General features: G+C 33.6%; 3 protein-coding genes across 4 annotated transcripts; all 3 read left to right on the forward strand.

Moving 5' to 3' along the window:
• Nucleotides 1-103: 103 nt before the first annotated feature.
• Nucleotides 104-3935, forward strand: LOC109803576 (Leucine-rich repeat (LRR) family protein). The gene is made up of 9 exons (XM_020365212.3): nt 104-362; nt 579-1119; nt 1916-2379; nt 2603-2738; nt 2914-2985; nt 3081-3149; nt 3263-3334; nt 3517-3563; nt 3667-3935. The coding sequence occupies exons 1-8, from the start codon at nt 119-121 to the stop codon at nt 3548-3550; spliced, it is 1632 nt and encodes a 543-aa protein (XP_020220801.2). The 5' UTR covers nt 104-118; the 3' UTR covers nt 3551-3563; nt 3667-3935.
• Nucleotides 3936-5386: 1451 nt separating this feature from the next.
• Nucleotides 5387-10208, forward strand: SCO2 (protein disulfide isomerase). Of its 2 annotated transcripts, none has more exons than XM_083071128.1 (3): nt 5387-5981; nt 6369-6495; nt 8160-8523. In XM_083071128.1, exons 1-3 carry the CDS (start codon nt 5640-5642, stop codon nt 8162-8164), a joined length of 474 nt encoding a protein of 157 aa, XP_082927254.1. In that variant the 5' UTR covers nt 5387-5639; the 3' UTR covers nt 8165-8523. The 2 variants fall into 2 exon arrangements, with proteins under 2 accessions (XP_082927254.1, XP_020220756.1); XM_020365167.3 differs by lacking the exon at nt 8160-8523 and adding an exon at nt 9876-10208 and having other exon boundaries at nt 5392-5981.
• A 146-nt stretch (nt 10209-10354) lies between these two features.
• On the forward strand, nt 10355-11189 carry CML30 (Calcium-binding EF-hand family protein). The gene has a single exon (XM_020365154.3). It carries the CDS (start codon nt 10397-10399, stop codon nt 10952-10954), a length of 558 nt encoding a protein of 185 aa, XP_020220743.1. The 5' UTR covers nt 10355-10396; the 3' UTR covers nt 10955-11189.
• Nucleotides 11190-13279: the final 2090 nt, after the last annotated feature.

The raw sequence follows: 13279 nt of genomic DNA on the forward strand, positions 1-13279 counted from the left end.
CAATAACATTAATATTATAAAAGAAACTTCATGACAATATTTAATAATCCAAGGAAACTATTTTCTGATTAATACCAAGTAACACCAAAATCGCTTTAAAAATTACACATTGGGTGGGATGTATGACCAAGTCAAGCCACTATCTTTCAGGACAGCCTTGGACGTGTCAACTCTTCTGAGTCTCAAACCATGCACGTTCTCTTTCTCTTCCGTTTTCAAACAAAACCACCACAAAAGCTTCCCAAATCGCATGCTCTCAGGCGGGGCAGTGGCTTATGACAGTATGTGCCCCTCCGTCTTCCTCCTATGGCTTGTCACTATTCCTGTCCTCGCCCACTCTGCTCTAGCTTCTATCTCTCTAGGTACAAACAAATCATATCAAAATAATCCCCCGATATGATATATAATTAACTAATGAATTTCCATCACTATAATTGATACATTAATTGATAAAATCTTGTCTTGTGGTTTGTACCAAATAAGGTTTTCTTCTTGATTGTTTATTATGTTCATAACTTCATATATCTATATATATTAATGTAACATGTGACATTATATTTATGCATGCATTCATGCAGGGTATTATTTAGACTGTGGGGGCACGAAAGAGGTAACGGTAGACAATCTCAAATACATTCCTGATGGAAGCTACATCAAGGTGGGAAACACCACCCCCATCAACAAACCAGACTTGTTGCCCATACTGTCCACGTTGCGTTACTTTTCGGACACATCGGCTAGAAAATATTGCTATTCATTTCCCGTCTTCAAGGGCGGAAAATACCTCGTTAAGACCATGTACTACTATGGAGGTTTTGATGGAGGGAAGCAGCCTCCGGTGTTTGATCAAATCGTTGAAGGGACCAAATGGGGCGTTGTGAACACGACAGAGGACTATGCCAAAGACCTTAGCTCCTACTTTGAGATTGTGGTGGTGCCAGCGGGGAAGACGCTGAGCGTGTGTTTGGCTAGGAATTCACACACGGGTAGCTCAAGCCCCTTCATTTCAGCCTTGGAGGTTAAGAGCTTGGATGCTTCTTTGTATAAATCTACTGACTTTACCAAGTATGCCCTTGTAACCGTTGCAAGGAATGCTTTTGGAGCTGAAGATATCATTAGGTAAATTGATGTTTGTTTCATCTTTAATTTATATTTTCTTTGGAGTATAGGGTAAAATCATTTAATTTTATATAGGGTAATTACTTTTAATCTTGTATGTAGTCTACATTTATAATTTTTGCATAAAATTGTTATCAATGTGTATGCATTAGTTTCATTTTTATAACTCACATAATTAATCAATAAAAAAAATTATTGTTAGTAAAACTTTTAAAGTTATGCATGAATCAAACTTTTGATCTGAGAACATAGAATATCATTGAATATCATTCAGAATAGCAACATTAGTTATAAAGGTGGTATTGTTTCTTATAAAAGTAAAACGAGATTAACCGAAGATGTTGAAACAATTACATGTCATCTAAATGGTATTCATATACATTAAGAACTTTAAATTCAACAGTTGAATCGTTGAAATTTAATATAAAATATGAGTTATTGAACGAAATAAATCTAAATAGACTTACTCCTGAAATAAACGGATCCTGAAATAAAAGGATCCTTCCTCGTATATATATATAACAATTTATATATATATATATATATATATATATATATATATATATATATATATATATATATATATATATATATATATAACAATTGAAAATTTTATGGGTTAGTATGAGATCGTAGAGGGTGAGGTTGTTTGATAGAATATGAAATTATGAGTGTATGGACCATTTTCTCTTTATGTACGTCTTAAACTTGTTTAAAGAAATAGTATAGAAAATGAGGTACTAATTACAAGCATGGTGGGAGTTCTAATCACTAAGATGTTTATATGTGGACCTAGTTCTCCAGATGACAAATTCAACCGAATGTGGCAACCATTTAAGGACGATAATCCTGTTGTGAAAACTCGTGCAAATGTTACTCCTTCAGACTTTTGGAATCTCCCTCCAGTTAGAGCATTTAGTTCTGCAATCACCACTAGTCGAGGGAAGGCACTTGAGATTCAGTGGCCTCGTGCGTCCCTTCCAAGCACCTATTACTACATTTCCCTCTACTTTCAGGACAACAGAAATCCAAGCCCTTACAGTTGGAGAGTTTTCGACGTTTCTATTAATGGCCACACCTTCTTTTCCAACCTTAATGCCACAACTAACGGTGTCACTGTTTATGCTGCACAATGGCCACTCTCGGGGCAGACCAAACTTACGTTGACCCCTGGTAGTGGAATACCTGTTGGACCTGTGATCAATGCTGGAGAAATTTACCAGATTCTACCTCTTGGTGGCCGAACTCGCACTAGAGATGGTAACTTACTAATCCCACTAAGTCTAGATCTATTTAGGTAAACGTTTAAAAGAACTTTTTAAAGTTTTTCAATTAAAAAATGATTTTTATTTTTCGTAGAAAAATTCTCAAAAACTCTTCTAAGAATGTATCCAAACAAATTTTATTTTGCAATGTCGTTGACTAAATTAAATCATGAAGCTACGTATTGTTTGAATCATTTAGTTGTTGTGGCTATCCATAGTAATTGTAATGGAAGATTTGGCAAGAAGCCTTCATAATCCACCTGTTGATTGGAACGGTGATCCTTGTCTACCTAAGGGAAATTCGTGGACTGGAGTCACGTGCTCTAGTGATTTTCATGCACGAGTCGTGACACTGTAAGTTCACGCCAACATATCTGTAAAGTATGCTTTATTTGATTCATTTGACTTCCTTCTTAACTTGTAAGTAAATGAAAGTGGAAAATGGATCTATAAGCAATTGTCAATCACCTTGTTGTGCCTTCCATGTTTAAAGGTGGATTAACATGTTTCGGTTTTTGTATATGTGAAGGAACTTGACAAATGCTGGGTTGACTGGGTCACTTCCTCCAACTCTTGGCCATCTATCTGGACTTGCTCATCTGTATGGAATGTTCCCTGTGACTTGAAGTATCTCAAATGATTCCTTTTTCTTTAACCACTAAATCATGTGATCACTTTGTGAATATTTGCTTATAGGTGGCTTGGGGGAAACAAACTCACAGGCAACATTCCCGACTTGAGTGGACTGAAGGAGTTAGAAACTTTGTATGTGGCAAATAAGATACATCATGATCACTTTATTCTTAATTTTTGAGATTTCTTAAATTGTCCATAGCAACCTGATCTTTAACTCATTTTTTTCTTTGATCATTGTTAAGGCATTTGGAGAAGAACAACTTTGAAGGATCGCTTCCTTCATCAACAGAGAAACTCCCAAAACTGCGTGAAATGTAAGATTTTGCCATTTCAGAACAAAAACCCTAAAATGTTTTTCTTCTTTCTCTCTATACAATTCCACTAGGTTTGACAAATATATTGAAAAGGATCATGTCAAATTTACCGTTCATTTTCCCCCCACTGGTTTCCTATTAACTTATGTGTGCTCTGTGACAAATGGTGTCTGTAAAACCAGTTCTTCCGATTTTCAAAAGGCCAACACTAAGTGAAGTGAAAGCACAAGTAAGCACATGCACCACCATACTTTTGTGCCTTTGCTAATTATAACGAACACTTACTTTGAATCTCGAGTCCAAATTGCTAGTTGATAATGGTGTGTTTTCAGTTTCAAGGTGGCATTAGAGATTCATCGGTGAGAATGAGCATAAAGCCATCGCAAATTGGGCCAGATTTGTATGTGACTGGGGAGGCTTCAATACAATCGTAGTGTCATGATGGGAAGTGAAGATTGACACATATATACCAATATCCCATTATTTCTTTATCGCGTTGGAATTATGGTTGTATGCTTTTGTTGCTGCAAATATTAGATGCATGTGTAATTGTACCATGATATATATATTGAGTATATATGATAGAATATGATTGAAAGAATCTATTGAGTACAAATATTTGCACATTCGGTCGGTTTTGTTTTTAATGTTTTACCTCCTTGATGAGACAACATCATGTGTCTTACATTCTACTAGTTATCACTTACCACAACCAATGCTAATCTTGCCAATATATCACCAAGTTGATAGATTTGTAATAAGTATTCTCCCCAACGATACAGATTTTGGCCAGAACATTGTTGCAAAGGCAATAGAGGATCCTGGTTCCCTGGTCAGATTATTTTCGTGTAATAATAATAATAATAATAATAATAATAATAATAATAATAATAATAATAATAATAATAATAATAATAATAATAATAATAATAATAATAATAATCTTTACCTATATATAAAAGACACTCTTTGTTTTGATGTGCACATTACTTTTGATAATTTTAATTATATATGAAAACTATTTGAATCATATGATAATAATTAATAAAAAATATAAAAAAATTGTATAGAAGTTTTATTCTTGAAATCGTTGATAAGCGATAACTGCACTAACATGTGTATAAGGGAGAATATCATGATGGTACGAATTTCCTTCTTTTCATTTCCTTCTTTTCCACGATTAATAATTATTATTAAAATGATAAACTTAATAATATACAAGTTTAATATTCTATGTTTATTAGATTTTATTTTTAATTTCTAGCACTTATTTATTATTTCACTTGATGCAATTCATTTTATTTTTAGTATTACGTATTAAATTTTTTTATTTTTATATTACAAATGATGATAATTTATAATTTTTATTTTATCCTATAGTGTTTAAAATTATTAAAATAACATTATATAATTTTTTTAATGATATTTAGTTTTCATATTTTAAAAAGTGAGTGTCTCACATGTCAATTCATTTGACTTCCAACCTACCAAAGGATGAATTGAGCAAGCAAAAATTTATTTTATTATTAAATTAAATTGGCGACTCAACCCAACTCAAATTTATTAATTTATAATGAACTAGTTATTCCAAATTAACACGTCTTATATTTAGTGATAATTACTTTTAAGAAAATAATCACTTATTTTTTAAAATAAAATTAAAAAATTAATTTTTAATGCTTATTTGATATGATCGTATATTCATGTGTTCTTAGAGTCAATTTTTCTGGAACGGGACAAGATTAATGAGTAAAAAAAATTAAAAAAAAATTCTCCCGATTTTCAATATTCGATAGTTGATACAATCTGTATTATTTAAAATACTAAAAGTAATTCCGATTAAAAAATGAAATTTAATTTTTTAAGTAAAAGATGAAACTAATTTAAAAAGAATAATGAAATTAATTTTACTAAAAGTTTGTCTAAAGCTTGTTGCCGACCAAAAAAACTAGCCATTTCCATTTTCCAATGATGACAACTTATTTCCATCTCTCTTATTTATTTATTTATTTATTTTTATCACATTTTAATTGTTGTATATTTTCCCTTCCTTTCCAATAGTTTCCATGTTCACGTTTTAAGTACGACATGAACCGATAGCAGAAAGACTCATAAATTCATCCACTTGAGACAAACGTAGCCATAAAATCCGTTTACACATATAAATATATCCGATAATAAAATACTCTGCTTCAGTGCTTCTGCAACCGTCACCAATCTACACGCACACAAATAATAATAATTCCCCCAACAAAAACAACAACTCCAATCTCCTTCATCCAACCGCGGTTTCATTTTCCTGCGAATGTTCGCTGCCAATGCCGCAACCAACCTCTTCTCAGCCTGCAGCCCCTCGTCCTTCCGGTGCCGCGCCTCCGCCGGAGACCTCTCCGCCGGCCCCTCCTTCTTCCAGTCCGTCGCCGGCGGCCTCAGGCTAGGCCAGTTTCCCGACGGCGGAGGACTCGCCGCGGAAGGGCGGCGCGGCGGAGGGAACGAGCCCATAAGGGTGAAGAAATGGTCGCGGAAGAGAGAGAGCTACTTGGATAACGATTCCGAGCCTCTTCCCCTTCCCATGACGTATCCCGATTCCTCGCCTGTTTCTTCGGAGGAGATTGATAAGCGTCTTCAGTGCGATCCCCAAGTTGAGGTTTTAGTCTCTTATCCACTTTTTTGACTTCTAATTTGTCTAGTGAGTTAGTTCCGTTTGAGTATTTTACCTAGCTATGAAAATATGTTTCACATTATATGATTTTTTTTAAAAGTTTAAATTAATCTTTTTTTGTAAATTTTTATTTTTAATCTCTGAATAAATTTTATTTAGTTTTAGTTATCAACAGAAGATCTTAACCTGACGACTAAATATATTAACTAGAGAAAAAGTTTAGGTACTAAAAGAAAATGAAAATCGACAAAATTTTAGGACTAAAAAATAAAAATAAAAAATTGTTCCGAAATTAAAAGTGAAAATTTTGAAAAAGTTAAAAACATTTAATCTTTATTTATTTATTTATTTTTTGTAATGTGCGATTCTTAGGATTGTAAAGAGGTGGTGTATGAATGGACTGGCAAGTGCCGAAGTTGCCAAGGTTCGGGATATGTGAGCTACTATAACAAGAGAGGGAAGGAGACTACCTGCAAATGCATTCCTTGCATGGGAATTGGTAATGCCTTTGCCTTCAACATGCCTTGTCTTTAATATTTCGTTGTGTGACTGCTTGGGATGGTGTTCATTGGGATAAAACTTGTGTGCATTGAGATTCATTCATTGTGGAGAGAAGTGTAATTTTAATGAACATATGTTGAGTGTCATGGGATGACCTTTAAATGTCGTTGCTACATAAATGTGTTTGCCCAACGAACAAGTATATTATATTTGAAATAATCACTCACTTTAACCTTGAATTTGGAAGATACTATTCTATTAGTTCTGGAAACTGAAAAATTGTTAAATAAGTCTCTCAAAATGCAAATTGACAATCATATTAGTAAAAAATTCAAAAGAATGTGCAAATAAAGTGTTAATATATATATATATATATATATATTTATATTTATATTTATATAGATAGATAGATCAAAAATAGTGGTTAGTAGTTAAATTTAAGGACTTATTTGACATTCTAGAACTTTATTTGACAACTTCTTAGTTTCAAGGACTAATATGACAGGACTTTCCAAATTCAGGGGCCAAATTGGGCATTTACTCATTATACTTGTGACACTAGATTATTTAGAGAATGAGTATTGAGTATTCTCCTGTAGGTTCAAATTAGCATGACAAGTGGTTCATATTCTCTTGTATATAGTTTTAGAATTTTCTCTTTATTCTTTTGTTTGTTTCCAAGAAATTGGATCCATCTAACTCTCTCCACTACCCAACAATGGTGTGAGCCTTGTGTAATGGGCCACTCTTATAGTGAGACAAGGTTTGGTGGTGGTTGTTATTTAGGGTTTAGGGTTCAGCTGAAAATGTGTGTGTCTTCAAAGGAGCAGGGGAAGGATTATAGTGATATTTGGCTCTGCCTTTTGTGCTAGGCTGGCTCATTTTTATGTGGAATGTTTAGGTACATATCTAATTTACCCCCCTTCTGCAGGGATAATTGCTGTTCTTTTAGCAAAGCACCAGAATAAAAATTAACTATTTCTGAACTGTTAAGCATCATGGATGTCTTTGAAGTTAGGAACTTAGCTTCAATATGGTAAAGATAAAACCGGTGATATCCTTGATAATAATCTCTGATAATATTCACTACGTCTCCTTTTTCTGTTAGCACCTTTACTATATTCTTGAATTCTAAATAAGCCAGCTTATCGGTTCTCAAGTTTGCTTGATTAGCTGCCTTAGTTCATGGATAATTTTCATTTTTATGCATCAACTTTTTGCTCCTGTAATCACAATGACTTTCTTCCTTTGTTTGCAATCTATTATCTCTTTTTCCCTCTTGCCCTTGGTAAAAGATAGAAGCACCATTGCACTTGCACTCCTATGGAAACATACCTTTTTTTGTTGAAATTGGTACATTGTTTATGTGTGTAGTATATTTTTAATGAATATATAATATATAATTAGATGAATTTTGTCTTATTATGTATACATCATCTTATTTTGAGGCATATTTGCATATAAAAGCTTTTGAGTTGAGAGTTGTGATCCAAACCTGTCTAGATGTAATTGTTCCATGATATCCATTTGCTTGGTTATCCTTCAGTCACGACTCAACTTCAATGTCTTTCTATTTGTGATGGTCGTGCTTTGCATTATTAATTGTTGCGTGTGGCATGACTTTTCTGTAAATTTAGTTTTCTGCAATCTTAACCGTTTCAGCATAGAAGAGAGGAGGGTAGAAGAGTGATTGATAAAACTTGAGAAATCAACTGGCTGATTGGGTTTTCCCCAAGGATCCCTAGCGGGTTTGTGTCTTAATTTTATAAGATTTGGCACCAGCAGAGATTCTAAAAGGCTTGACACTGCTCAATTGGCAATTATTGGATGTATCTGGTTGGAAAGAATGCTAGAATCTTTATTGGGTGTTAGTTACCTTGTGTTCATTTGGGATCAATCAGTTCAACTAGTTTCTTTGTAGCGTTCTGCTACTGGTGTTTTGTGTTAGACTAGAGAGATTGACATGATGTATTACATGTTTCTTGTTCTTAGTTCTTTTATTTGTTTACCTTTTATTCTTGTTTTAGTTCTTGAGCATTTCTTAACCTTTTTCTTTTGTACCTCTCTTTTCTCTTTTAACAACTTTTTTTTTTTTACAAAAAATCATGTACGATATAATTTTATATCTTATGTATCTGAAATATGATTATGTGAACTGTGAACATGTTAAATTACCATTAGCCCATGTAGAATACAGGGAAAGTTTTGCTGTTGCTGAATTTTTTGCATTCATGGCACCTTTATTTAATGTATTGCATGGCTATAGCCATGCCCCATTCATGTCAACTGATTTGTGACTTAGGCAAGCTATATTCCCCATAGTTATCGATCCTTGTTAACAGTGCAGAGTTGCTGAACCCAAAAATACTGTAGCAGAATGAGTGTGAAAATAATGGGAAAATGTGTAATTTATACTTGAAAGACATAAGTGCTCAAAAATCAAAGGTTTCCCAAAATTATGAACATATTATCATTAATAATCATAACTTGTAGTCAAGAGACAATCACCATCAATCTAAAGCATAATTAACTAGCCAATAATAGCAAGGACTAACGAGAGGCTGAGGCTAAGGTGCTATGTTGGGTGGTTGTAAATGAGATGATAGTTTGTTAACCATCGCAACCATGGTCGTTTGTCCTCAGCGCACAATTCAGGCTGCTATGAGTGTATACATATGCTACATGGCAATAGTTACTGAATAATACCAAGTACACACTTCTTTGCAGTCTTCTGTTGTTTAGCAGTTGTGGCTTCATATATTTTTTTTTTCTAAGACCTAGTTGTTTCTTTCAATTGCACTTTTTAACTATGATAAGTTATCTAGATATGATTTAGGATGTTCCCTGTTCCCTTTTGGATATTTGGTTTATACTATTTTGAAACGTGTGATGTGAGAGTGGTTGATGATATAGAACGCTTTGTTGCGTATTGAAGTAGTATTTTGGATAGGAATTAATATTTGCATTGTATCCGTCCCCTAAGTCCCCTCTCCCGTGGTGGGTTTACCTTCCATGTAGGATACATTCTTAGGTACTTTGGACTGTTGAATATATACCACTTTAACTATAACAGGACAAAGCAAGTGTGTCTCTTGCTTCGGGGTCACTTTATAATTTCATTCATATCAGTGGGTTATTCCTGTTTAAGTGTTTTTCCTTATATGTAAACTTTCTGCTTAAGTAGTAAGCCTTTTCCTAAAAATGACATACAGACTTTCCTAATGGATATGCATGACGTTTCTATCAAAAACATTCCTGAGTGACCTTAATTTTGTGTCAACTTTCTGAAATTTTATATGTTCTTTTATCTTCACTTTTATCAACTGTTATTTTCAAGAATGTCAACTTGGAGTAATTTGCCGAGTGTCTGTTTTGTAGGTTACGTGCAGAAGATAACAGCTCGCAAGGATATTGACGTAATGGAGGATCTGGAGAATGGAAAACCGCCATGATGGTTGATGGTCCTCCTTCAGTCTTTTATTCCCTTTCTCTCTCCACCTCGGAAATTTATACTTTATTTATCTTGATGAGTTATATTCTTCCATAATAGTTCCTCAAAATATTACGTTAATGAACATTTATATGATTAGACTGATAAAGATTGTACTCACTAGAAAATTGACTTGGAAAAAGAAAATCCCACAAAGGAAGATAGGAAAACACACTTGCATCTTTTGGAAAGAATATATTCTTTTCCATAAATTATGGTTATCTTTTGGCGCACACCATTCTTTTCATACCTCGCATTTCCGTTTAGCATCTTGAATTTCGTACTGATGAGGAATTACTGATGGACCAGGATAGATAGGCATATAAAATGTCACCGCCTTTTCCATTTCTCGCTAATATAAAAGACCATGTTCTTTTTTCATGTCAAATGAAATCCATTGCAGCATAAAATGTCGAGGGCAAGTTTCCTTGATTTCCAATACAACCTCTCACAGAGAAAATACCTGAGGAAGCCATCACGTATGTTCTCTCGGGACAGGCAGAACTCTGGGCTGAAGGGTGCAATTCTTCAGCCTAACGATGATGAGATGAGGCAGGTGTTTGACAAATTTGATTCCAATAAAGATGGGAAAATTTCTCAACAGGAGTACAAAGCCACCATGAAAGCTCTAGGCATGGGAAACTTTGTTCATGAAGTGCCAAGTATTTTCAGGGTGGTTGATTTGGATGGAGATGGATTCATCGACTTCAAAGAATTTATGGAGGCTCAGAACAAAGGTGGTGGGATTAGGACAACGGATATACAGAGTGCATTTCGGGCATTTGATAGGAATGGTGATGGGAAAATAAGTGCTGAAGAAGTTAAAGAAATGCTAGGGAGGCTGGGAGAAAGGTGCAGCATCGAGGACTGCCGGCGAATGGTGAGAGCAGTGGACACTGATGGAGATGACATGGTTAACATGGACGAGTTCATGACCATGATGACACACTCTCTGAGACATGTTTGAATGTTTATTGCTATCTTGTTTCTTGATGTTGAATTTAGGCCACCTGATATGAAAGCCTTGTGTGTTGTATTTTAGATTTATGTATGCTCTCAATCAAGCTGGATTTAAAAATCAGTTGTACAATGCAACTGTAATGTTAAAAGGAAAATGGACAATGCCAAAACCTCCTCCCCGTCTTTTCTATTGCTTGTAATGAATCATACTAATAATATAAAGCCCTGTGTTTCAATTTTTACCTTTTCTTCAATATTTGTGGAAAATCACGTCCGAAGAGTCAAGCCTTTGCCATGCTTGTAAGTAATGTCTTTTTCCTGCTAAAAGAATAGCTGAATATGAAATCATAATCAACCAAATGCAATGTAAAACCCTCGCACCAGCACAAGTGTTACGAATGAACTCACTCTTTTTGAAAAGAAAATCCTTCTTTTTTTTTCTCTTTTATTATTTTTTCCTATCAGGAATTATCCATGCCAAAAAGTTAACTTGATTAAGGGAGTGTTTGGACAAAAATTATGTTACAACCTTTGATCAAATAAACACTACAAGTTTTATAAGCTTAATAGTATGATAAACGTTACTTTAAAGAAAAATGAAAAAGATCATTTCCAAATAGAAAACGAAATAAAATATAATTTTTTCTTAAAATCAAATGAAACAAATCATTTTGATTAGACGATGACAAATGCAATGTTTATGCATGGTCTTATCTTGTGAAGTTTTTCATGTAGTCTCATTACATTGTCGGAACAAAAGGCTTGGACAATTTGCTGAAGTAAAAAGCATATAATAGAAGTATAGAAAAAAGGTAAAATAAAGAGAACTCACACTTTGCCTTGACACTGTGTTGGTTGTGATGAGAGAAATAATGGAGAAATAATTGAATAAAAATAGTTAAGAAAAACGGTGGAAATAAGGATGTTGGTTTGAGAGAAATAATTAAAAAATGGAATAGAAATAGTGGTATAAATTTGTTTAGTTTGAATGTATAGAGAGAGAAAAAAATTATAATTAACGAAAAATTAGTTTTTCTTTCTACATTACGTACCAAAGTTTTTTTTTATTTTGAATTTCTATTCATTATTCATTCGAATAAAAATACATCATATTTGAATAAATAAATTAGCACTTACAACATATTCGAATAAAAAATCAAATAGTAGTCAGAAACTTGTTGATCTCGTGACAAGTGTACCAAAGTCAACTTGTAACAGTGATGAGTAAGGTCGTCTCCTCAGGGACTAGGTAGATTGATTGATTCTCAATTAATTTAGAAAAGTAAAAAATAAATACATATTATATATTCACACTTGTTCAACATCTGATTCATTAAACTCAAAGTTAAAATTAATAAAACTTAAAACAAGTGACAAATATGCAAATTCAAATAAGTATTAGAAAAATTCATATATGAGATGCTTGAGACTGGATTTCACCTACTACACCTCTTTGTAATCTTAATAAGCATACATATGTTAATCCCTCTCCTACAATATTATCTTGGATTACAATCACTCAATACTAATTCCTTAGTAAAGAGATTCTAATTTTTCCCCTTTAAATATCAATTCCTTGCATATTTAAATAAGGGAAAACTTGCATTAAGAAAATCCTTTAAAGACTAATGATTTTAGCTCTATTCCTAGCAACTTAAACCATTAGGTGATTCATTTTAAATCATGATCTATAAAACATTTTCCAATCGAGTTCTAAATCAAAGCTCCAAATACGAGTGATCAAAACGTAAAGGCATTAAGAATGAAAATGAATCACTAATAAATAGAAGAGATCATAACATATAAGTGAAAATCAAGAGTTACATTAAGGTGTAAGAGGTTACATCCAATCCCAAAAGGAAAAGAGTAGCTACTCATTTCCATGAGAGCCAACCAACAAAAGAAGAAGAAGAAGAACAATCTAGTAGAAATTGTTGTCGTTCCGTTCCCGAAACGTCGGAATCACCACCAAAATCTTCAACTTGGATGATCTTCGAGGCTAGAGAGAAAGAGATGGTTCAGGTGTGTCATTTCCTCCAAAGCTCTCTTCGTCTTCCTTTTCTCCTCCTTTTATATGTTATGATTTATAACAAGGGGTCATTTACTGCCACAAATTGGCTTAAGCTATTTCGGATTGGCTCAAGCCCTTTTTTAAGTACTTCACCATGAAGGAATTGAGATAGCTTAAGCCTTTCTGGAATGGCTTAAGCCTTTCTGGAATGGCTTAAGCCTTTTTTTTGGCAGATTGTAATCTTAATTTCTCTGGAATGGATTAAGCCCTTTTGATATAGCTTAAGTCTTGTTGAGTTGATAGAGATAAACATATTTTCTT

This window comes from Cajanus cajan, chromosome 3 (assembly GCF_000230855.2).
Source record: "Cajanus cajan strain Asha chromosome 3, NIPB_CcT2T_4, whole genome shotgun sequence".
Taxonomy (NCBI): domain Eukaryota; kingdom Viridiplantae; phylum Streptophyta; class Magnoliopsida; order Fabales; family Fabaceae; genus Cajanus; species Cajanus cajan.